The 27520-nt window shown below is 40.3% G+C and overlaps 1 protein-coding gene and 1 pseudogene across 2 annotated transcripts in view; one reads left to right on the forward strand and one right to left on the reverse strand.

Moving 5' to 3' along the window:
- Positions 1-27520, reverse strand: part of RNASET2 (ribonuclease T2) — a 214086-nt gene that overhangs the window by 161753 nt on the left and 24813 nt on the right. For both annotated transcript variants that reach the window (XM_088481578.1, XM_088481577.1), the window contains exon 2: positions 1911-2009. In XM_088481578.1, coding sequence (XP_088337704.1) covers positions 1911-1999 — 89 coding nt within the window. In that variant the 5' untranslated portion in view covers positions 2000-2009. The remainder of the gene's footprint in view (positions 1-1910; positions 2010-27520) is intronic.
- Positions 18844-20123, forward strand: LOC148513629 (interferon regulatory factor 8-like; annotated as a pseudogene).

Below are 27520 nucleotides of genomic sequence, written 5' to 3' on the forward strand. Positions count from 1 at the left end.
GCCGTCGCCGCCCCCCTGCCCCCAAATCACTACTTTTAAACCTGTGAAGCCTGGACAGAACATAGTGATCTGTGCAGTACTTCTCCCAAACTCATCTGCCTCACCCAGGTTCTTGTTTGGACGGGTTTCTTTCGTCAGTTGTAAAACTAACCATTAGTAAACCTGCAGATATTATTCTTCTCTATGTTGAAAAATCGATTGTTGTCATATGATCTTAACTCAGATTTATGGTCATTTTGCCGCTGGATTTAACTTTAGTAAATGTCCGGGAGGCAAAATCGACCAAAACACCCAAACCGACCTTTAGTAAAGTTACCCTGTAGAATGCTTTGCAATAATTTAAAAATAATATTCCTAAAAAGGAACATGTAGCATTCAGGGAAATACTACCACAACATAATGCAACAATGGGGCTTAGTGAGTGCGTGTTTTAAAATAGGGAGCAGTTACAGTACTTCCCAAACAGGAGATTGATAGTTTACCGGGGTGATTTACCAGACAGGAAGCTACTCCTTTCCACAGTACAAACTATCTGTATATGCTGCGAGGCCATTTGCCACCTTTGGTGATGTAATACAATTGTATACTGCAAATTTATGTGTGTGCAGCAAATAAAACAAAGGGGATTTTGTCATGATTTGATCAAAGCATTTAAGCCTGCAGCCCAGCATCAAGGGACCCCATTTTTCTGCAGGTCCCTAACACTAGCATATATGCCTAGCACATCATTACATTGCAGTTAAATGTACTCAAATGTAGCAAAAGTTTTTTTCTGTTTTGTATACATATATGGCATTAATATTGCCATGCTGCTGGTACCATGTATGATATGGTTAAAACCAGCACGGGCATATTTCTTTTCTGTTTTGTTTCCAAATTTTGCCTTGTGCCATCATGGCAGCTTTCAATTAAGGCTATAAAAAGCTTAGTTGGGTGTGGCTAACAGCCAGCCCCTGTATAGATGTGTCCCTCTGTATCTAGGAGGTGAGTACATTTAACTGCAATGTAATGATGTGCTAGGCATATATGCTAGTGTTAGGGACCTGCAGAAAAATGGGGTCCCTTGATGCTGGGCTGCAGGCTTAAATGCTTTGATCAAATCATGACAAAATCCCCTTTGTTTTATTTGCTGCACACACATAAATTTGCAGTATATTATTGTTCGCGCCGATAGCAAAAGTTTTTCTGTTTTGTATACATTTATGGCATTAATATTGCCATGCGGCTGGTACCATGTATGATATGGGTAAAATCGAGCGCGGGCATATTTCTTTTCGGTTTAATACAATTGTATGCCTGCATATAATCTTCCCTTGAATGCACTCCCACTGACATCACTATTGTGATACTACTGTTTCCTTATTGGTTCTCAACCTTTCATTTGTATTCAGCAATGTCTCTCTTGATGCATTTCAGGTTTAGTAAAACAAAAGTAAACCAACTGCACTGGAAAATTAAGATAGTTGTATACCCCTATTTTACATTTAATAAAACCCAAAGTGATCATCCATTGAATTAGGAATTAGGGGGTGCTTCTGCTGTGTTTACAAAAATGATTTACAACAAAAGAAATAAAAAGGAAGTCCTTTCACAGTGCACTTACAGCTGTAATATAAAATGTTCTTTATATTTTATGATATTACAGTTGTAAGTGCACTGTGAGAAGACTTCCTTATTATTTCTTCTGTTGTGTATACATTTAAACACACTGCGATGGTGGCAGCTATATCTCTTCATACCATGGAAGCTTTCACCCAGTATTTGACAGCTTCCATGTTGTATATACTATATAATTAGTGAAAATATGCAAACACCACAGGTAACCTGTACACAATTGTATATGCTCATATTTTACGGTTCAACCTGTAATAAATAAACCAAACCTAAAATGTTATGCATTATTTATTTACCTCAAGGTCCATGAATCATCCATGTAGCTGATGTGCATAACCAATAGGATGGACATGAGGATCACAGTGTATCGAAAATGAGATTCCATATTTCAAAACCTAAATTAAGAAATCAGAATATTAATACAAAAATGATATTAACCAACTTGTTAATAAGCATGTTCGTGTATGCGATTTATATATATTTTATAATAATACACATAAATTATTATGGTAATATACAGTATGTATAAACAGCGAGTTCAGCTGACAGCACAGTTTAATAGTGCACTTGTTTTTCATAATGAATAATGCACCCCATACATGTACTGTAAATTAGATTTTATGTTGTAATCCATTCTGTATGTCCATGAGCTGTATAACCTCTATATGGTCATGAAAGTCCTCCCTGACTTCAGCTAACATTAGAAGTCACAGAGATAGCTTGGCATGTGTATCTTGTACAGAAGGGCTAAAAGGAGCCTATGCACTAGAAGACAAGCAAAAGACTGCACGATTACGACATTGTAATAGTGCGGTCGTTTGTCAGTCTGATGTGCCTACACTGAATGAGCAGTCGTTCAGTGTAGGCACAATCAATCATCTGCAAACATGCTGAACCTTACGTTATCGTCAGGTTAACCAGCATGTTTGCCTGATGAGAGATGTCTAAACGACAAGCGGGAGCGCGCATCGCTGGTCGTTTTAGACATCTCTGAAAACAATCTGCAAACGATTTTCAAAAGATTATCGAACGATAACGATATCGTTCAATCGCTCATTTTAATTGTCTAGTGGATAGGCACCTTTACTCTACACCTGTCTAAACAAATGGATCAAGATAACATTATACTCTCCTGCAAGGACCGGGAGGCTCCAGAATTTTTAGTGAGTCCTCCGGACTCTAGAAGAGTGGGTGACCCTACCGCATTATGCCCACTTTCCAGTGAAATTGGCAGGGCAATGTCATAGTGCTGCAGATCGCAATTCCAAGTGGAGGAGGCAGGGCCAGTATGATGCAATTCTATCAGTGCCCAGACCCCATCAACTGTCATATCTCCTCCCAGCTTCTCCCAAAGGGACAGGTGTATGAAGCTCTGGGAAGTGATAAAGTGGAGAGTGATAAATGACCGATCAGCTCCCAACTGTCATTTTTCAAACACAGCTGTAACATGGCACTTAGGAGCTAAGTGGTTGGTCGTTTATCACTCTCCACTTTCCAGAGCTTCATACATCTGCCCCAGAGGGAGGAATATGAATGTCGGCAAGTATGGACAACATAGGAACTGCCCATTCTAGCCATGGAAGCACTGGTCAGAATTAATGCTGAGGGCCTGATTCAGAGCCACTCGTAAGCGGCCGCTCGTTCGCTCCGAGCAATGTTCGCACATCTGCGCATGCGAATTGGTTGTAATGCGCATGCGCCAACCAGTCAGTGCGGTCGGAAATATTGTGCTCGCAAAATAGCGAGTGCCTGCTAATATGAGTGACAGGATGAGGCGTTTGTGGGTGGTAACAGGGGAAGGTGCTTGAAAACGGGGAGTGGAGATCCGAACGCAGGCGTGCCAAACGGTCAAAACGGGCGTTTAATGGGTGTGCATAATTAACAAAGCAGCGTCATCGACCACGTCACTTGGTTGTCTTTTAGCCTGAACTGCTCGCATGATTGCGGTAGGAAAATGCTACCACAAGATTAGCGAGCAGTTCATACGCCGTTCGATGTACTCGATTAATCTAATAAATAGCGTAGATGACGTATGATGCGAGCGGCCAGGGGGCGTTTTTTCAAAATAGCGAGCGCATGTTTCGTTCGCTCGTTCAGACATAGAGGCGTCAACAGACCGCAAAGAGCGAGCGCTTAATTTAAATATTCGACCGCTTTTTCTGAACGACCGTCCACAAATAGCGTCCGGCTCTGAATCAGGCCCTGACACTTTTAACTCACTTGGGACTAATTTGTTTATGTACCGAAGCTGAAATGAAACAGAATTTCAAAATATTTCCAAGCATGTATCATTACGTTTTAGATCACTATGTCTTGTGCCTTAATGTCTTTCTTCTGAGCGTTGTCTCACCCTAGTGTAGAGCAATCCACAGATTATACCTTAATATTTTTCAGAAGACTGCATTTTCAGGAAATATTATTAGTCTTTTTGCTCCTTTAAACACATCAAACAAAACGTAACCAAAATAGTCAAAATACTTGTTTTTCATGAAACTGTAAGAAAGTGAAAAAAACAAAATGTGAATTCCCCCATGTGTGCATGTGTCTTTATGGGTGTTGTTTTGTAACCTTTCACCCATGTATGGAAAATGTGTTTTCCTGTAGTGTAGGGTAACGTTGGCTGGTGATTACCAGTCAATAGCTACTATGAGGATGCATCATTTGAAAGTGGGCACTCTTCTTTTTCAAATGTAAGTTTCCCCACGTGTGCAGGTTCCATTATCGGGGTATACAGTTATTTGATCGACCTGAGATCGACAATACATACATCGACCACAGTACATCGACTCCAACTAGTTCAACAGGAACAATTGCTCGACATACCATAGATCGACCAGACCCCTAGATCGACCACCTGAAGATCGACACGGAAATGAGATTGCAACAAAACATAAATCGACGATATGCAGATGGACAACAAACAAGATAGACAGAATAACAGGTCGAAGCCAAATAGGTAGACAGGTGAATAGATCAACATATAAAAAGCTCGACTAGTACAAGATCGATGCCAACTTGGTCGACAGTTAATAGATCAACAGATAAAAGATTGACACGTTACTTTTAGACAATACAAAAAAGGTATACATATACTACACGCTGCCCGCTAATAGTTTCGCCTACACCTGGGCGCAATTGACGGGGTGGTAGACAGATCAGTTTAGTGCTAGTTGCTTAGTGGGGTGAAGTTTAGCATGAAAACGGGGTACAGTGTAGATGAATGTCTGCATGGGCAGGTTGCATAGTGAGTGAGTTAATGACAGATGGAAGCAAAGTCATCATTTGGTTAAAAGGAAGAGTGTGAGCTACCTACATACATAAATATATTTAGCTGAAATGCTGTACATTTATTTTTCATTTTATGTATTTATATTTTTGGGAATTAATTTTTTTTAATTTGTCGAAAATTCAGATGTCTATCTAATGTCTATGTTTTTACTATCGATAATGTAATAGTTGATCGGTTATTAACAGTCTATATTTTGTATATCTAATTTTTTAAATATCGGACGGTGAAATCTGGATACTTTAAATTTACGGACTTTGTATTGTTGCTCTTATTACTGTCTATATGATACTCTGTATAACATTTGTATTGTCTAACTATTTAGTGTAGACCTTATTTATTTTTTAAATGATATATTCTATATTTTAATGGTCGTTTTATTGTTTATGCCGACAATAAAAATGTAGTATTTTTATTATTATCTAACAAAAAACTGTGTATCATTTAATATTTTAGGACAAATGGTGTTGATCTAAACATTGTCTACCTATACACCGTAGAGCTATTAATCCGCAACCTTAAAGAGTTAACTTCTTTAATAATAGAAAGACTCAGGTTAATAGTAATGGTATTAAAAATGACATTTAGTATAAAATGTATCATTATTTTAATCCAAACTGACTTTTTCAAACTGAAACACTATCTTCTTAAATCTGCCTTTTAACATAATGTAAATAAAGGTCTTTGAGCATACAATAGATTCTAAAGCTGGGTACACAATGAAAGATATATTGGCCAATCAATTGAACGGCCAATATATCGTTACCTGATCGGCGAGTGTGTACAAACGATGTCTGTGAACGACGTCGTTCACAGACATATCACATCGGCCCTGCTGCACAGCCAATGCCCAATATATCTGCAGACATATTGGTGCATCGGTCTGTGTGTATGGCCGACCCACGGTAGGTTGGACGTTGAGCTTGTTACCTAGATGAGCCAGCTTATTCAAATCATCCAGTCAACGTGGGAGCAGCAGTGGTACAGGAGTTTCGGCGCACACAGATAGGATCCAGCCGCCAGAGACCACCGGAGGTTTTTCAGGTAAGTAAGGCAGGGGGAGCCGGAATAGTGTTGGAGGGGAGGCAGATGTCAGGAGTCCGGAGGGAGCCTTCAGTGGGAGCCCCGGCCAGCATGAGCCGTGACCTGTGGGCTGGTGGTCGGGGTAGCTGAGCAGAGCGGCACTCAGAGCAGTAAGTGACATGCGCTCCTAGTGTGTGCCGTTCTTAGTAGCGGGAGCCATGACCAGGGGAAGGGGAGCGGGGGTGCGGGTGATATGATCATCCGAGGACTGCTGTCAGGGTTACCTAACCCTGATGTCAGCCAGCGCTGTAACTTGGGGTTGGGAGGGGGATGATGTAACATTCGGGAGGCCTGGTCAGAGAGGGCTGACAGTGGGTGCCCCAGCCAGCGGAAGGGGGGTGTGTGGGGGTTAATGCGGGTGCACCTGTCTGCCAGAGCTGAGACCTGTTGGGAGGGGTGGGGGGGGTGGAGGGCGATATAACCATCGTGAGACACCATCAGGGGGAGCCTCAACCAGCGGCCTCTATATGAAAAAGACAACATTTTAGATATATACTATAAGTGTGTGTATGTAAAATATATATATATATATATATATATATATATATATGTATGTGGGTGTGTAAGTTGAGTAACTCTAACCCCTAACCTAATCCTACCTCCCCGATGTCTAACCTGCCCCCCTAGTGTCTAAACCTAACTTCCCCACACCCTAAACCTAACACCCCCTCCCCGGCGCCTAGCCCTAACCTCCCCCTAACACCCCGATACTTACCGTCGGGTTGCCGGCGGTGGGGATACTGGTGCCGGGATCCTGATTTCTTTACTTTAACAATTCCTTCACTCAAGCCACAACATTTCCAATTTTTTTTTTTTTTAAAGTATTGGTCTTCTGGAAAACTCCTAAAAGGTACGTAATGTACATTTTTTTATTATTTTCAATATATTGACAAAACAGATATCTTTATATATCTACATAGAGTTATAAAAATATATTTATAAATAGAGAGACTGACAGAGGAAGAGACACTGAGACATGGGGGGACGGGGAAAGACATGGGGGACAGGAAGAGAGTGACTGAGTTGGAGAGGGAGGGAGACAGAGAGAGAACAGTACTCTGGGTCTGATTCACTATGGATCCTAATACTACGTATGCACGCAGTTCAACTGCGATAGCAATCCAAACCACTGCGATCACAATGCAAACTCAGTACTACACAAGGCCGCCCAGCTTACCATACGTACATCCGTAATACTTAGCAGAACAGCGAGACCATTGGTACAATCGCAGCCATACTTGCACAAGCCCTGACCTTATTCAGAAATTGCTAACAGCCACGCACACTATGAGACCTCACAATTTATGTACTCTGATGCAATGGCATTCAGATGCACTGGCACACTTGCGTTCGCCCGACCACCCCCCCCGTCACCACATACAAATGGCACTTCCTGTCAACCACTGCGATGGGTCTGTGTAGCCTCTGCGATCGCAGTGACTAGTTTGCGCACTGCGATACATGCGCAGAACGCGACAATTGGCTGATTGTGTGCGTCCTAGCAACTGCGATCCTTGCTGAATCAGGCCCTCTGTATGTAAATTTAATACATTTAATAAATTGTTCTCATCAGTGCCTTCACTCAAGCCACAACATTTCAAAACTTTATTCACCTTCTGAAAATTTCCTTCAAGGTATGTACTGTACAACACTTTTTAGGTAATTTATTGACAATGAAATTAGATATCTTTAAATATCTATATAGATATATAAAGATATATTTGTAGAAAGAGGGACAGAAGACGAAACAGTCGAACAGAGGGAGACACGGACGGACAGGGAGAGAGCAAGAAATGGATGGAAAGCGACAGGGCGGGACGGACGGACAGGGGGAGGGCAACGAACAGGGGGAGAGAGGAGGATGGACGGACAGGGGGACGGACAAACAGTGAGAGAGAGGGGGACAGATAGAGGGAGACAGATAGAAGGGGACAGGGAGAGGGGGGGGACAGATGGACAAAGAGAGGGGGGCAGATGGACGGCAAGTGAGGAGGACGGGCGGATAGGGAGAGAGTTGGATGGGTGGGCAGGTGGAGAGAGGCTGGATGGACAGGGAGAGAGGGACGGATAGGCAGACAAGTAAGAGGGAGAGAGAGTGTGCAGTACTCTTTATGTAAATGTAATTATTTGTATTCCATTTACATAGGAGTACTGCACACTCTCTCTCTCCTCTCTCCCTGTACCTTTCCATCCATCTCCATCTATCCATCCGTGTCTCTCCCTGTCCTACCGTGTCTCCCTCTGTTCAACTGTTTAGCCTTCTGTCCCCTTCTCTCTATAAATATATTTATATATCTATATGTATCTATATAGATATATAAAGATTTCTAATTTCATTGTCAATAAATTTCCTAAAAAGTGTTGTACAGTACATACCTTGAGGGAATTTTCAGAAGGTGAATAAAGTTTTGAAATGTTGTGGCTTGAGTGAATGCACTGTGAAGATATCAAGATGAGAACAATTTATTACATTTACATACAGAGCACTGTGCTCTCTCTCTCCCTGTCCGACCGTCTCCCTCCCTCTCTCAAAGGCTGTCCGTCTCAGTCCCTCTCTCCCTGTCCCCCCATGTCTTTATCTGTCCCTCAGTGTCTCTCCCTGTCTTTCTCGCCCTTTGTCACTCTCTTTTTTTATAAATATATCTCTATATATAGATTTATAAAATATATCTGTTTTGTCAATGTATTGAAAATAATTTTAAAATCTAAGATTTTTTAGCAGTTTTCCAGAAGTAAAGAAATCAGGATTAGTACAAATTATTCTCCCTGACCATCTACTCCTCTCTCCCCCCATCTATCCGGTTCGCTCTCTCTCACTCATCGCTGCAGAACATGCCCATGTTAAATACAAACCTGAGTGGAGAAGCCTCAGAGAGTCATTTTACAAGATCTAAATAATTTATATCCCAAAATATTTTTTTAGATTTTGAAGTGGGCATTAGGGAAGGTTGTTTTTTTTTCTAAAAAGCATACTAATGTCTCTGCCAATTTAAGGTGTTTTTTTAGAATATTGATTTTCTAAAATGTCCGCCTGAGGACTTCACGACCCATGCTTGTATTCAGTATGGGTGTGTGCTGCACAGTCCACATTGTTATAATATATACATTATATATCTGTCCTTTTAACCTGCGCGCTCATTGTCTCTATTAACACAGTCCAAATACCAATCACAGATACTTTGTAGTGATGCAGCGTGGCTAACGAGGACGTGATTGGGCTGACATCACGGGTACAGGAAGGAGTGTGGACGGACATCAGGAGACCGGCAATCAGCTAAGCGTTCAGATGCTTCTGTTCCCTGTGCCTACAGTAGATTGTGAAATAAACATATCGCACATGTTTTATGTGACTGTTTTTACTCTTGTTCAAGTAAAATTAAGAGTTCTAATATACTTCACCATTGTGCGCCTCCGGTATTTTCTTATTTACACGCATATACTGTGTATGTGCATTATATATATATTTTTTTCACTCAATAACTCACTCACTACATCCCGATGGTTCATCACCCCCCTCCCCAAGTCACAGCTCTGGCTGACAGTTGCCTCCGGATAATCATATCACCCGCACATATACTACTGTTCACTCCTGGAGTAACCCAGGCACATATACTACTGTTCTCTTCTGGTAAGGTTTGTGGGGAGCCCATCAATAGAAATTTCCACGGCCCCTCGAAGGGACTACTATGCCCCTTCCCTTGTCTCCGGACACTCCACTGACTGTCAAGGTTGTGGCATACTACATCATGTCTGCTACACTGCTGGGAATAGGATCCAGCAGCATAACGGACATGATCTAGTACACTGCCAGGAGCAAACTCAGGATTTTGAGTTGGGGGTTAGAGAGAGAAAAAGAGTGGGGAAGGGAGAGAGTGGTTAGTGAGACAGAGGGGGAGATGGAGAGAAAGGGTGAGAGGGGTGGAGGGAAGAAGGGAGGGAGGGAGATTGAGAGGAAGGGGGAAGAGAAAGGGAGAGAGGGAAGGGACAGAGAGTGCACACACAGTTACACACTGCTACCTGTTGTGGCATTAGGCTTCTGATGGGGGCAGGCAATACATTTCATTAGGCTCTGCCCCCTTCCCATACACCCGCGAATTGCGGCATTATGTTAAAGGGGCGGGGCTTCCATCATCAGCTATGGCCCATCAGTGACTGCTGCCTGTCACTGCTGCTGCCGTGAACCGGCCAGAGACTGTCCAGAGTGGCCCTGAATGCTATGGCAATGTGGGGGGCCCCCAATGTGTGGGAGCCCCATGGTGTCCTCCCCGCCTATAATCAGCCCCTGTGCATACACTACTTATACTTTACAGTATTACTACATTGTTTGCAGCTTGAAGTAGGAAGCAGAAAATTAAAATTTTTAAAATTGTGACATAAAGCTGCACTAATATGGCCACCCTCTTAGGTTTCCAAAGAAACACTCCTGACCCATATGATCATCTATTAAAGTATATCTAAACGTAAATAGCATTTATTTTTATTTGCCTTATGACGCAAGGTACTATGGGCCTGAATCATTACGGATCGATATTGTGATCACAGCTGCAATTACGCATGCAGACCCACCGCGAAAATATGCTAATGTTTGCAATCGCAATGCTGTCGCAACCCAAAATAAGGACGCCCACTTCCATTTACTCACATATGTAATACTTTGCAAGTCTGCAAAATCATCGGTAACAGAGTATCATCGGAGCCTTATGCTCAATTACAACAGGTCTGACCTTACTCAGAATTTGCTGACCACAACGCATGCAGTGAAAGCTCAAGCTGCGCACGCCATCGCAGTGGCTAATTCATGCACACCCCTGTAATGGCGTTCAAATGCACTGACTCGTCTGGGTTTCTCTGACCACCCCCCCCCCCCCCCCCCCCTTGGCAACATCCCCAAACGGTCATTTCCTGTCAATCACTCTGCGATAAGTCTGTGTGGTCACTGCGATCGCGTTGGAGCCCACGCGCACGGCGATGCTTGTGCAGTACATAGCAATCGGCTGTCTGTGTGCGTAATCACAGTTGCAATCCGTAATGAATCGGGCCCTATGACAGATGCTGATACAGCAGCATAGTATAACAGGAGAATAGAGGGCCCATTTCCTTACCCAGTGTGCTCTTCAATAGGCCAGCCCACTATGTAAATTACAGGAATATTTGGCACATTTCACAAAGACCATCTGCTAGTGTGTACGGAGTAAAATATTAATTGGCCAATGTCCTCACAGCAGATATATCTTTAGATGGCGGTGACGGTTGTTCAGTGTGTATGAACAACCACCATCTGCAGATATATTCTGCAGATCGGTTGATCTGCAGTATATCTTCAGGTGTGTACCCAGCTTAAGGTTACATTCACAGACACAGATAATATACTTGGAGTCTGATAGTCTAGGTGAGATTGATGGAATGGAAATATTTCAAAATAACAAGCAGTGAAATATAAATCAAGAACAATGGCTTGCTGATTTAATTAAAAAGTTAAATGATATCTATAACTAGGTTATAAATAATTAAAATAAATGACATGTCAAGGTAGTAAAACATATCTCTATTTTGATTGATGAAAAAGTAATGCTATTTCAAACTATCTGAATATCCTTAATCAGCTGCCATTTTTTGATATCCTTAATCATATAAAGAAATGTATATTTGGCTATGTTTAAATGCAACTATTTTAATAAATATACCTGTCAAGGACTGTGTAAGTATAAAATATACTTACCTATATTTTGATTTGGAATATACTGTAAATTTAATATTAAGATTATTTTTAATAATGGTCATTAAATATTCGGGTAAGGTGAGTGAAAAAGTTATGTCATTTTACATTTTTTATATATATATATGTGTCTCCTTATTAAAAAAATATATGCATTGTAGAATAAAGAGAGCTCATAACACAGATCTAGGAAGACATGCAGAGAATAAAAGACATGCTCCGTCAAATAGAAAAGTTAAAATTACAAATGTCGGTATTTAATGCATAGCGATTTCGGTAGTCTGTATTTATGTCATATAGAACGGTGTTATGTCCACGTTAGTGGTTACATGTGGGTATTTGTTCCTAAACCGTTTAGTGGTGACGGCTTCTGTCGGCTAGTAATTCTCAAGCATTACATACAAATTCAAGCCAAGTTTAGTAGACTAGGAATAGCAGGCAGCACACATTTGATGAAGGGGTGCACTGCAGCGCATGGGGGTGCCCAGGAATTAGGGACAAGCATTGCCAGGAGCGTTTGCATGGATGAAAGGGCTGGCTGGGACCTGTACACTGTAGTTCCATGGTTGAAAGTAACGTCGGGGAATGCGCTATTAGCGGGCAGCGTGTAGGATATGTATACCTTTTTGTATTGTCTAAAAGTAAAATGTCGATCTTTAATCTACCTATTTGGCTTTGATCTTGAACTCGTCGATCTTTGATAGGTCGATCTATTCGCTGTCGATCTATTTGATTTCGATCTGTTATTATGTCTATTTGTATGGTGTCGATCTATTAACTGTTGATCTATTATTTGTCTACCTATTTGGTTTCAAACTTGGAACATTGGCCCTCATTTAGAGGGGCTCGCAAGAAGCGAGCGCTCGTTCTGAATGAGGGCGGCCGCTTCATAATTGAAGTGCGGCCTCCTGGTCGTTAGTTAAGTTGTGGGTTACCACCCACAGCTTTACGACCGACCAGGTTGATGGTCGCAATGGTGATCACCATCGCGACCATCGGGGCTTGCGATGAGACCCTAAGGTTGTGTCTCGGCAACCGCAAGCCCCAGGGAGCTTTCTGCTCTGATGGAGCAGGAAGCTCACCACTGACATCACGCCTCCGTTTTGGAAGCCACCCCCCCGGCCCGCCTACAAAACGGGGCGAGCTGTTGATCAACATCGAGAGCCGCCCCTTTTGTAGCAAGCTCTGGAGCGAGAGTTTCTCTCTCTCCGGGGCTTGCGCACGCGCAGTGCGGCTGCTGCGCGTTCGCAGGACTACCCATCGACCAGGTTGCGAGCACATCGGTGCTTGTGACCGGGTCTGAATGAGGCAGATTGTCTAACTATTAGTTGTCAATCTACGTTGTGTCGCCCTTATATACCTTTAGATCTTACATATTCGATATATTACATATCGATCTAATGTCCCGTTCGACTAGATTACTGTCTGACTATTGTTACTGTTGATCTATACTTTGTCTATCTAAAGTACATGTCGAACTAACGTGGTCGACCATTTAATGGTCGAACAAGTTGTGTCCAATCTAATAATCCACGCCCATGCCGGCAGCTGTGTGTTTGTCACTGTGTAGTGTGGACCGTGCTCACTGCAGTCTACACTACACTAGCGGCGGGTGCAGACAGCGGACCCCAGTGCAAGCCACTGGCTGCACCGCCGCTAGTGGGGGCCCCGTGTGTGGGGGGCCCAGGGACGACCGCCCCTGTCGCCCCCTCTTAATCCAGCCCTGAGTAAGTCCCATATCCTGCAGTAAGCTCTGCAGCTATTGGGGGAGATGTAAAAAGCTCAGAAGTGCACCAGCGCACGTTATGTGCTCTGATACCGCTTCTACCCGATGTATGATAGGGGGTCTGGCGTAAATGACAGGGGCCTAACGAATCGGCCAGTCCGCAAACAAGTTAGCCTTCTCTTCCCAAACAAATTAGCTGTAGATATTACACCTTTTATATGTCACTTTATACTACAAACATTTAAAATTATCGAGAGTGTTTTTATTTTCCATCTACTTTTTTCTAATATATCTCTTCCTCCACAATACCCACCTCATGCCAATCACATCCACTGATTCCCATATGTCAACTATGCAGGAATAGACCACAAACACCACATTAATCATGATCGCCTTAAGGTGCCCATACATCAGCGACTGTTTGTCGCGATCCGGCAATGCGATGGGAAATGCCAGCATTTCCGGGTGGAAACGCCGACCTCCCACCATCGATGTTCTGCGATCTGTCGCTGGATCGCAGACATTTCATATGTTAAATGTCCGCGATTTGACAATTGCGATCATTTTTTTATCACGATCGTCAAATCGCCAAAATCCAACATGTTGGATATCTGCAATCCTGTGATGCTGGGTTGCAGCATCGCAGCAATCCATCTCTGATGTATGGGGCCCATTAGACAAATGGAAAGATAATTTGCATATATGGAAATTATTTGCCCACAATGCAAGGGGAGGCCAATGCTCAATCTGTAGGGGGTTAAATGGTGGCCCCCCAAGAAATGACCACTCTGACTCATGCCAAAAGGGAATAGCTTGAGTGGAGTAGATGAAATCCAGCCCAAAAAGGATCATGGTCATACCCATGCATAAGAACAATTTATCCGCACTGAAAGCTATCTATTAGTGATGTAATATAGTCATTACAAAATCAAGGTCAATATGTATCTAACTTAAGTTAGATCTCAAAAATAACTTCTATTGGTGGTGCTCACCAGAGCCCAGATATATAACGTGGTTATAGCAAAAGGAAAAAAGAAGGCTCTCTTTTTGGGGCACTCTTTGTATATAATTGTTAGAGATAAAGATAAAATTTAACATTTATTAGGTCCATTAAAATAAAAACTTAAAGGTATATAAGGACAATACAAAACACTACAAAACAAAAATACATATATTTGCAATCAATGAATATCGTGTCCTGAGGTATAGGTGAATTCAAATACTTTTTCTAATAAATGAGGATATGGTATAAATTATACAGTGGAAACACTGCATCCACACAGATTCCTTCTATTGGTTTGATAATTCACCATTAGGACATTTATGCGACATCAAGAAAGAATAGCGAAAAGCCAAGTCAATATGTTGAATATGTTCATAAACCTCCAATATTTGTCTTTGCAAGGGTTATGCAAAAAATCAGCAATACTATATACCATAAAATAATTGGTGCAGAGTAATCAGTATCCATGCACATTAATATACATAAAACTTCATATAGGAACAACTTAATGATGTTTTTAAGTGTGCTTGTATAAATAAGCAAGCATGTGAGATTACATCAGTTCTTAGTCTGTAGTTCCTTAAATAAATTGACCAATCATCTTATCCACAACATTTGTGGAGTCTGCAGTTATCCAGGTATAGCAATGAATAAACAGGCAAAGTTATGACATTCTGAAGTGCAGACACGGCGGTCTGCGTAATGATGCAGTTACCCTTGAGATGAGACAGGATGGAGGGGAATGGTCGGCTAGTGCACTAGTCCGGCCAGATTCATCTTGGTCACTGGACGCGCGTTTCGTCCGCTATAGGCTTGTTCACCATCGCATGCAGTGCAGGAGCTCTGCTCTTACCTTTTGTACACGTCCTCCTGTCAGTGTCCCGATCACATGATTGCGGGACATCTATTTTCATTGGCTCTGTCTCCCACGTGATCACCTGTCCTGGTCACATGTGTCAACAGAGCCATCTGGTGTCTATCATGCTATTAGAGACAAGATATCAGTCTCCTGTTTGTATGAGATTAACTCCTGCAGTGCTGGTCTACACAGGGTTGCACTGGCTGATAATCACAGTGCATAGCGCGGAGTATGATATAATATTAAGGCAAAATTATACTATTGTCTTTCTAATAAGGATGGAAATTAATTATAAGTGAAAGGATACATAAAATATATTCATTAAGTAGATCATATGTGTTATCTGATCATTGTGAGGATTATCCTTACATAAGCGCACTTATTCAGTGCTGGTGGAATTTTGTAGCACATGTAGATAGTACATACCATCCTATTCATAGGAGAGATGGATAATCTTAGGTATCATATACACAATAGTAGTGATGAGCTTGTGAAGTTAGTAGTAAAGATACAAGATTAACTTCTAAGTTGCTATATAGCTGATAGTCACAATACATAAGTCATCCTAGGAAGGTATAAAGTAGTTGTATTGTGCAAATAATCCACTGTTCTTGTCTATATAATAAAGGTGGGTTGTAAGTGAAAAAATGTATACACGACTTTGGATATTTTTGTCATATACTATGAATAATGCTGACCAGAGAACATATAAGAGTTTTAATCTAAAGGCACCTATTAGATACCGGTCAGGTATTTACCGCATAATGTTAACCATATATAGATGAGGAGAAAGACAACAATGAATTCCATATATTATGAGGTAATGATGGATGGATCATACCTATGTGTTGTATTAATGGCATATTGGGAGTAGTACGGGGAACATATGTATAGGGTCCCAAACCCAGAGGTAAACAGATTAGACTATGCTGTGAGAAGGTGGCACCATATGGTTAGCACAGGTGACAGCTGCTGCATGCCATTATATCATGTATTGAATGGCACGTGAGCGTATCATCTGTGCAATTAGGTGTCTGAATGAGTACATTGGGTATCTGCTGTTACATTGTATCAGCCGAAGGAAAACCTGTTGATACCATTTCAGGACTCCTCCCTGAAAGTCTATAATGAGAGTACCCATATAGGAGTAATAAAGTTAGAGATAGATCTTACTGCAGTGGCTGTTGCCCAAGTTACTTTCCATCATATGTCCAGATGTACATTGGTGATTGATAAACATTGGGGTCATGCATGGAGTAAGTTGAAGAAAGAAATAACAATGTGACTTCCATTAGTACTGGTAGGAAGACGGCTCTGTTGCTTATAGCATTGCAGAGTCACAATTCCTATTTTCCTGTAGGTGTCACATGTGGAAAAGAAGATATCTCTGAACCCAGAGAGATATTGGTGCTAGTGAGTAGTGCCTTTTATAGTAAGGAATTAAATAGTGTGGGTGTATAAATGTAAAACAGTGTATAAAGAAAATGATATATGGTTTGATATATCATTTGTCCTGAGGGATTCCACTAATTATATGTGACCTTATCGTGAGTTTAATTTACTGTGAAGATCTAACTTAAGATCTTATTGGAAGTGTTATTTGTGTAAGGGTGAGATATATGGTCAGAAATTATGTGACCAAATGATGCCAGTGAAAAAAGGAAATAATAGTTATTAGATTCCTAGGTTATGGCGATAGCGTAAGATATAATAAATGCTATTGGACCAAAGAAATATGGTAAGTTGATCTCTGTGCTAAGAGAAAATTATACTGTGTGACGATAAGAGTGTTAATTGTTTATCCATGTAGAAATAAATAAATGAAAGAATAAATAACCCCATTAAAGAGTTTAAGTAGTTGATTAAATAAAGGCACTATAATTTATATACTCATTTAGACCATCAGGGTTTAATGCTCCCAATTTGAAAGTCCAGGCACTCTCTTTTTTTTTTTTTAAGTAACTCCTGTATCATGTCTCCTCCACGTATACCAAGACTGATTTTCTCTAGGCCAAAACATTTAAAGTCCTGGTTGGATCCTTGATGGTATCTTAGGAAGTGTCGGGCTACCGAAGTTAGATTTCTGTGTTTTTCCAAGTCCGAGGATGCATTTCTAATGGAACCAATGTGTTCCAGGATTCTGTGTTTAAGTGCTCTAGATGTCATACCAACATATTTTTTATTACAACTGCACATTATGCAGTATATCACCCCTACCGCATTGCAGTTCATGAAATTTTTTATATATAAAGTTTGGCCAAATTTGTTAGTCTTTAAGATGAATTGGCATGCTTTGCAAGCGCCACATGGAAAGGTTCCTTTTAGTTTCGCTGGCCTTGGTGGGTTTGTGATGAAATTACTTCTTACCAGCCCATCACGTAGATTTTTGGATCGTCTCCAGCTCATAGAGACCTTATCATCAAGAATTTTTGATAGGTCTCTGTCAAGATGTAGAGTATGCCAATGTTTTTGTATGATTTCCTGCATCTGTCTTCATTCTTGACAGAAGTCGCCGACAAAGCGGAGTTTATCTGGGGTCTTCTTAACTGTATTATCTTTGGTTGGAAAGATTAGGGACTCCCTTGGTATGTCAGATGTAATTTTTTTGGCTCTTTTAATCAACCTTTTACTGTAATCTCTTTCCAGAAGTCTCTCAGTAAGTTCTATACACTTTTCCTCAAAAATCTTTTTGTCGGAGCTGTTGCGTCTTATTCTAAGGAATTCCCCTTTGGGTAGATTTTCTATAGTAGGTGGAAAGTGTGTCTTACATCATTTAATTTTCGCAGTACATCTGCTGTGTCCAGGACATAAGATGGTAGGCCCAGGATATGATGTCTCAGATGTAAGTCAATGAATTTTCCAACTTTTTCTGATACTCCCCCTATCCCAGACACAATGGGTCTTCCTGGTGGTTCAGAGAGGTTTTTGTGTACTTTTGGGAGAAGGTAAAATGTTGGTGTTTTGGGGTATGGTATTTTGAGATATTCGTATTCTTGTTTACGAATTGTCCCATCCGAAAAGGCTTTGTCCAATATCCTATTAAGGATTATGTTGGAATTGTCAGTAGGATTAAATATAATTCTTCTATAACACTTTGTATCCTCCAATTGACCTAGAGCTTCCTTAATGTATAGATCTGTAGGCCAAATCACGATGTTGCCCCCTTTGTCCGAGGGCTTAATGACTACATCTTGCCATTTATTCATCTCTTTAAGTGTTTTGATTTCTTGGTCATATTACCATATATTCATTTTTGCTTCTTCCTACTTTGATTATGTAGGGTATCAAGATCGCGAGATACCAATTCCTGAAAGATTCTAACTTCTGGGCATATTTGTTCCTGGGGAAACAAATCTGATTTATTTTTACACATTGGTCGTTGTAGTGGATTGGGTGTTGTTATTAATGTGTTCTCTTCCTCCAATTCTTCCAACATATTCAATGCTGAACCTGGGGGCGGTGGTGACTGAGATCGAGAGACCGGGGGCGGGGAGAGAAGATACGGAGAAACTAGTGATTCCGAGAGTGGAAATCCCACAAGATACACAGGTGGAAGATGGCTTCTCGTCGTGCACGCCCAACACGGAAACTGAAGCCATGGCTAGTGGAACAGATTGAAAGTGGAAAGTTTCCTGGACTTAAATGGGAAGATGATCAGAAAATTAGTTTCCGAATCCCATGGAAACATGCGGGGAAACAAGACTTCCGCCATGATGAAGACGCTGCAGTCTTTAAGGCATGGGCTGTGTACAAGAACAAATACTAAGGTGGAGAAAAGGTAGATGCAGCTACATGGAAGACGAGGCTTCATTGTGCTCTGAACAAGAGCCCAGAATTCCAGGAGCTCCCAGAGAAATCCAAACTAGATATTTTTGAAACTTTCAAGGTTTATAAGATTGTTCCGCCAGAAGAGCAAGTGATTGCACCTACTGAGAGAACAGGCCGGAAGAGGAAGAGCACTGCAGATTCAAGGAGTACCTCATCTGATGAAGTAGAACAAGCAGAAAGGAAGTCTCAGATCAAATTGGAAGTTCACATTTCAGAAGTCACCAGCTCCATTTCTCCAGAGGATTCTGGGATTGGAAGTGACACAAGCAACACTGATATACCGAATTTCAACCAGACTAACCCTAACTATGAGTCATTCAGTCCTAATACACCTATCGCTACTCTGTCTCCCCCAGTACAACCTTCACATATGAAATATACAGACATGAAAGTTACAGTGATATATAGTGGCGTTGAGGTGTCACAGTGCTTGGTCGGTAGTGGAGCGTGCAAATTGTCAGCTAGGGTCCCGCATGAACACTTGGCTGGGGGCAAGTGCTCCTTCCCACCCCAGATGATAGGCTTGTCGAAGAAGTACGCAGGCATACAGCTGACCTTCTGACCTTCCTTCAAGCTGGGGTCATGGTGGCCAGTACCTCACAAGGAATCTACGCTCAGCACCAGAAATCATGTTCAGGACGCATATTCTGGACTGTGTCATGTGTGGATAATGAAGAAACTATTAACAAGCTGGAAAGAGAAAAATATGTACAACTATTTGACACCAACAAGTTCCTGAGAGAGCTGGACATTTACAGAACTGAAGGAGGGATACCACCTAATTACCACGTCACCTTGTGTTTTGGTGAAGAGATCTTAGATTTTGACTCTGCAACTGACAAACTGATTACAGCAAAGGTAGAGCAAGTTAAGGCCGCTGAGTTGGTGCGAAAAGCAACTGAGAATCACCTTGCTCAGCCTAGAGAACCACTCCTGCAGGACCCTCCTGCTCTGTTTCTGATACCCCTGCTACCTGTGAATATGACGAGTACTGATCTGTGTGGTTAAACACGTGTCCATATAACATTAGCAAGTACTCCCTGTATCTAAGGTTAACACCACTCTACTTACACTTCAATAGGTGTGGATAAGTTCAGACTTTAATATGTTCCGTCTGGCTCGATTTTCATCATCATTTATTAATCACCTAATACTTACGTTTTGCTAAATAGATATTTTAGAATTTTCTATTAGGTATCTGAAGAAATATTAAATACTTTGCAATTTAATTTACTTAGAGAAAATAAGAAAAATGTGCATTTTACTTTGTCTTGAGAAGTGAACTCTGATACTGTGCTACCTCTGCTACCTATACATTTGAAAATGTTCACAATTCCAGCATTCTGCAATTCTCCAATAATGGATGCTGAAGTTATTTTTCTACTTTTCACCTACAAGGTTTAACTCTTTTCTAGTCTCCTTTATCTTACTTGTATTTTGTGAGTATACTTAGACATTTTATGCTAGCCAACAGACCAATCTTCTTTACACAGTTTGTAGCTTACTTTTTTAAGGTCAATACTGCTACTTCTGTGTTAGTTCTGAACTTTATTTTTACAAGTCCACTATTCTTAGCAATGTTTAATATTGAGAAGTGCAAATGTTCCTAATGTTTTTAGGAACATTTACAAATACTTTATGTAAATAATCTTATATATATATATAAACTTTATAGTTTGTTTTGTATGTTTTATATGTTGCTTGAGAAATGTTGCTTTGAAATAGTAATTTAAGTGACCATATAAAAGAGCTACTAAATTCATTCTCACACACTACTATATAAGTGTACACACTGTGACTTCAATAGCCATTTGAGTTGTTAAGATAGTTTTAGATTTAGTTGGGCAAAACTATTTCCAATCCCAACCCAACATATGTTGGGAACATTCTCATGGCAGTTGGCCAATGATTGCAGTCTGACCATGTTAGACTTGGCCCCAGCTGTATCTTTGCTTGTAGACTGGGCAAAATGATTGTGAAATAAAAATCTTAGAGAAAGGTTTAACTTTATCACCAACAAAATCTTTTAATAGATTCATGTGGGAAAAAGATCTTAAATTATTTGGACGAAAATTACTCCTCAAAAAGTTCTTTTCGAATCAAGAAAGAATGATGGAGAATATGGAAGTATCAATGACAAGCTCTCAGTCACCTTTACACTGTCTAACAGAAGAAGAAAAAATGGCATTGAATATGTTGGAAGAATTGGAGGAAGAGAACACATTAATAACAACACCCAATCCACTACAACGACCAATGTGTAAAAATAAATCAGATTTGTTTCCCCAGGAACAAATATGCCCAGAAGTTAGAATCTTTCAGGAATTGGTATCTCGCGATCTTGATACCCTACATAATCAAAGTAGGAAGAAGCAAAAATGAATATATGGTAATATGACCAGGAAATAAAAACACTTAAAGAGATGAATAAATGGCAAGATGTAGTCATTAAGCCCTCGGACAATGGGGGCAACATCGTGATTTGGCCTACAGATCTATACATTAAGGAAGCTCTAGGTCAATTGGAGGATACAAAGTGTTATAGAAGAATTATATTTAATCCTACTGACAATTCCAACATAATCCTTAATAGGATATTGGACAAAGCCTTTTCGGATGGGACAATTCGTAAACAAGAATACGAATATCTCAAAATACCATACCCCAAAACACCAACATTTTACCTTCTCCCAAAAGTACACAAAAACCTCTCTGAACCACCAGGAAGACCCATTGTGTCTGGGATAGGGGGAGTATCAGAAAAAGTTGGAAAATTCATTGACTTACATCTGAGACATCATATCCTGGGCCTACCATCTTATGTCCAGGACACAGCAGATGTACTGCGAAAATTAAATGATGTAAGACTGGATGAACAACACCTACTAGTGACGCTGGATATAGAACCTCTATATACCAGCATAGAACATGCACTAGGAATGAATGCAGTAAAATACTTCTTAATGATGGAAGGGTATAATGATTTCCACCACTTCCTGATGGAACTACTGGAGTTCGTACTAACTAGAAATAGTTTTACATTCGGTGATCAGCATTATCTCCAAATTAGGGGAACAGCTATGGGGGCAGCATGTGCCCCGACCTACGCAAATCTATTCCTGGGATGGTGGGAGAAAGACATTGTATTCTGTGACAAAAATGACAACTTTACGAAACACGTAACCGCATGGTGGAGATACATAGATGACATCATCATGATCTGGGAAGGTGATGAAGACTCCCTGATGTCATTCATTGGAAGCCTAAATATCAATTCCATAAATCTGAAACTGAGGCACCACATCAGTCACCAATCAGTTCCCTTCCTGGATCTAAGAATATACAAAGATCCCACCGGCATGATTCAAACAGAACTATTCCGAAAGGAAACTGCAACAAATAATCTTCTACATCAAACCAGTGCACACTTTCCACCTACTATAGAAAATCTACCCAAAGGGGAATTCCTTAGAATAAGACGCAACAGCTCCGACAAAAAGATTTTTGAGGAAAAGTGTATAGAACTTACTGAGAGACTTCTGGAAAGAGATTACAGTAAAAGGTTGATTAAAAGAGCCAAAAAAATTACATCTGATATACCAAGGGAGTCCCTAATCTTTCCAACCAAAGATAATACAGTTAAGAAGACCCCAGATAAACTCCGCTTTGTCGGCGACTTCTGTCAAGAATGGAGACAGATGCAGGAAATCATACAAAAACATTGGCATACTCTACATCTTGACAGAGACCTATCAAAAATTCTTGATGATAAGGTCTCTATGAGCTGGAGACGATCCAAAAATCTACGTGATGGGCTGGTAAGAAGTAATTTCATCAAAAACCCACCAAGGCCAGCGAAACTAAAAGGAACCTTTCCATGTGGCGCTTGCAAAGCATGCCAATTCATCTTAAAGACTAACAAATTTGGCCAAACTTTATATAGAAAAAATTTCATGAACTGCAATGCGGTAGGGGTGATATACTGCATAATGTGCAGTTGTAATAAAAAATATGTTGGTATGACATCTAGAGCACTTAAACACAGAATCCTGGAACACATTGGTTCCATTAGAAATGCATCCTCGGACTTGGAAAAACACAGAAATCTAACTTCGGTAGCCCGACACTTCCTAAGATACCATCAAGGATCCAACCAGGACTTTAAATGTTTTGGCCTAGAGAAAATCAGTCTTGGTATACGTGGAGGAGACATGATACAGGAGTTACTTAAAAAAAAAAAAAGAGAGTGCCTGGACTTTCAAATTGGGAGCATTAAACCCTGATGGTCTAAATGAGTATATAAATTATAGTGCCTTTATTTAATCAACTACTTAAACTCTTTAATGGGGTTATTTATTCTTTCATTTATTTATTTCTACATGGATAAACAATTAACACTCTTATCGTCACACAGTATAATTTTCTCTTAGCACAGAGATCAACTTACCATATTTCTTTGGTCCAATAGCATTTATTATATCTTACGCTATCGCCATAACCTAGGAATCTAATAACTATTATTTCCTTTTTTCACTGGCATCATTTGGTCACATAATTTCTGACCATATATCTCACCCTTACACAAATAACACTTCCAATAAGATCTTAAGTTAGATCTTCACAGTAAATTAAACTCACGATAAGGTCACATATAATTAGTGGAATCCCTCAGGACAAATGATATATCAAACCATATATCATTTTCTTTATACACTGTTTTACATTTATACACCCACACTATTTAATTCCTTACTATTCAAGGCACTACTCACTAGCACCAATATCTCTCTGGGTTCAGAGATATCTTCTTTTCCACATGTGACACCTACAGGAAAATAGGAATTGTGACTCTGCAATGCTATAAGCAACAGAGCAGTCTTCCTACCAGTACTAATGGAAGTCACATTGTTATTTCTTTCTTCAACTTACTCCATGCATGACCCCAATGTTTATCAATCACCAATGTACATCTGGACATATGATGGAAAGTAACTTGGGCAACAGCCACTGCAGTAAGATCTATCTCTAACTTTATTACTCCTATATGGGTACTCTCATTATAGACTTTCAGGGAGGAGTCCTGAAATGGTATCAACAGGTTTTCCTTCGGCTGATACAATGTAACAGCAGATACCCAATGTACTCATTCAGACACCTAATTGCACAGATGATACGCTCACGTGCCATTCAATACATGATATAATGGCATGCAGCAGCTGTCGCCTGTGCCAACCATATGGTGCCACCTTCTCACAGCATAGTCTAATCTGTTTACCTCTGGGTTTGGGACCCTATACATATGTTCCCCGTACTACTCCCAATATGCCATTAATACAACACATAAGTATGATCCATCCATCATTACCTCATAATATATGGAATTCATTGTTGTCTTTCTCCTCATCTATATATGGTTAACATTATGCGGTAAATACCTGACCGGTATCTAATAGGTGCCTTTAGATTAAAACTCTTATATGTTCTCTGGTCAGCATTATTCATAGTATATGACAAAAATATCCAAAGTCGTGTATACATTTTTTCACTTACAACCCACCTTTATTATATAGACAAGAACAGTGGATTATTTGCACAATACAACTACTTTATACCTTCCTAGGATGACTTATGTATTGTGACTATCAGCTATATAGCAACTTAGAAGTTAATCTTGTATCTTTACTACTAACTTCACAAGCTCATCACTACTATTGTGTATATGATACCTAAGATTATCCATCTCTCCTATGAATAGGATGGTATGTACTATCTACATGTGCTACAAAATTCCACCAGCACTGAATAAGTGCGCTTATGTAAGGATAATCCTCACATTGATCAGATAACACATATGATCTACTTAATGAATATATTTTATGTATCCTTTCACTTATAATTAATTTCCATCCTTATTAGAAAGACAATAGTATAATTTTGCCTTAATATTATATCATACTCCGCGCTATGCACTGTGATTATCAGCCAGTGCAACCCTGTGTAGACCAGCACTGCAGGAGTTAATCTCATACAAACAGGAGACTGATATCTTGTCTCTAATAGCATGATAGACACCAGATGGCTCTGTTGACACATGTGACCAGGACAGGTGATCACGTGGGAGACAGAGCCAATGAAAATAGATGTCCCGCAATCATGTGATCGGGACACTGACAGGAGGACGTGTACAAAAGGTAAGAGCAGAGCTCCTGCACTGCATGCGATGGTGAACAAGCCTATAGCGGACGAAACGCTCGTCCAGTGACCAAGATGAATCTGGCCGGACTAGTGCACTAGCCGACCATTCCCCTCCATCCTGTCTCATCTCAAGGGTAACTGCATCATTACGCAGACCGCCGTGTCTGCACTTCAGAATGTCATAACTTTGCCTGTTTATTCATTGCTATACCTGGATAACTGCAGACTCCACAAATGTTGTGGATAAGATGATTGGTCAATTTATTTAAGGAACTACAGACTAAGGAACTGATGTAATCTCACATGCTTGCTTATTTATACAAGCACACTTAAAAACATCATTAAGTTGTTCCTATATGAAGTTTTATGTATATTAATGTGCATGGATACTGATTACTCTGCACCAATTATTTTATGGTATATAGTATTGCTGATTTTTTGCATAACCCTTGCAAAGACAAATATTGGAGGTTTATGAACATATTCAACATATTGACTTGGCTTTTCGCTATTCTTTCTTGATGTCGCATAAATGTCCTAATGGTGAATTATCAAACCAATAGAAGGAATCTGTGTGGATGCAGTGTTTCCACTGTATAATTTATACCATATCCTCATTTATTAGAAAAAGTATTTGAATTCACCTATACCTCAGGACACGATATTCATTGATTGCAAATATATGTATTTTTGTTTTGTAGTGTTTTGTATTGTCCTTATATACCTTTAAGTTTTTATTTTAATGGACCTAATAAATGTTAAATTTTATCTTTATCTTTAACAATTATATACAAAGAGTGCCCCAAAAAGAGAGCCTTCTTTTTTCCTTTTGCTATAACCATATTATATGCCGGTGGCTGAAAAGCCACAGGTTAGATCCCGCTGTTCAGAAACCAAACTACGGATGGTAAGTACCCTAAACTCCACGGGGGTTGCTTTACCCCAAATTCCCCCGACGCCGTCATCCTCCTCCTCCTCCTCCTCCTCCTCCTCAAACTAGGTGTTTTGGCAACAGAATCAATTTAAAGGCCCTGTCTGGTCTCAACAATTGTAACTAGGTGAAAGATTGACAAATGTTTGATTCGACAGTCAATAGGTTGACTCCAAATGGTTGACAGGCAATAGGTCGACCTGGTCAAGAGGATGAAAAGGACAAAGGTCGACTGACAAATGTGTAGGTCAACAGGGTTAAAAGGTCAACATGTTCAAATGGTCAACACAAAAATTGTCAACACAGAGGGAACAGTTGGTGGAGGGTTAGGGTTAAATTACAACAAAAACATGTGTTGACCATTTGAACCTGTCAACCTTTTGATTTTGTTGGCCTTCTGCACTGTCAACCATTTGTCAGTGGACCTATTGTCCCTGTCAACCATTTGACATTGTCAACCTATTACCTGTCGACGATCTAGTGTCAACCTATTAACTGTTGATTAAACATGGTCAATCTAGTGTACAGCACCAACAATAATCGGCATAAATTTTTACTCATTGCCTTAAATCAACTGCCATCCATATGTTTGTTTGTCATCCAAAACTTGTCAACCTCTTCCTCCACTTCTTCTCCACTCTTTTCAATCACTCTGACCTCTCTCACATTTCTGTGTATTCGCTCTCTCTTCTTGACAATACTTCTCAAGCTTGACAATACCATAATCTCCTCAATTTATCAAGTCTGCTGCCTGGGCACCAACCTTGAAAATTTAATCTCATTCACCCCAAACTTCTGTCAGTTTCATCAATGGAACATCTCCCTTTTCTCTTCCTTGGCACAATCAAAACACTTGTATATTCTCTCATCATCTTTTATTTTGTCTATTGCAACCTTCTCCTCTCTGGTCTTCCCCAAACTACCTCTCTTCTCTTTAATCTCTCCCTAATGCTACTGGGTCATTCCATGTTAAGTGGACCAAGCGTCCCCACTTGACCACCTCCGATTTTGTTGAACTTTTGCATGAAGGTTGGTATATATGTAGAACTAACTTTGGTAAAGTTTCAGTTCACATATATGCAATAGTAAAGAAGTTGTGGCCCTGGTAGATGAAGTAGGTGAAACTGTCACTGACTCCGTGGTGCACAATCAGTATTGTTAAAGTAATTGCTGTGGCAGATAAGCATAAGGTGTGAAAGTGCACATATGCTTATACAACTTTTGATGCCAATTTAAAAAAAAAAAAATTGCTGCCTCCAGGCTTACAAAAAGTACTTTT

The sequence above is a fragment of the Taudactylus pleione genome, unplaced genomic scaffold, assembly GCF_031769625.1.
Source record: "Taudactylus pleione unplaced genomic scaffold, aTauple2 ptg000275l, whole genome shotgun sequence".
In the NCBI taxonomy this organism is placed as follows: Eukaryota; Metazoa; Chordata; class Amphibia; order Anura; family Myobatrachidae; genus Taudactylus; species Taudactylus pleione.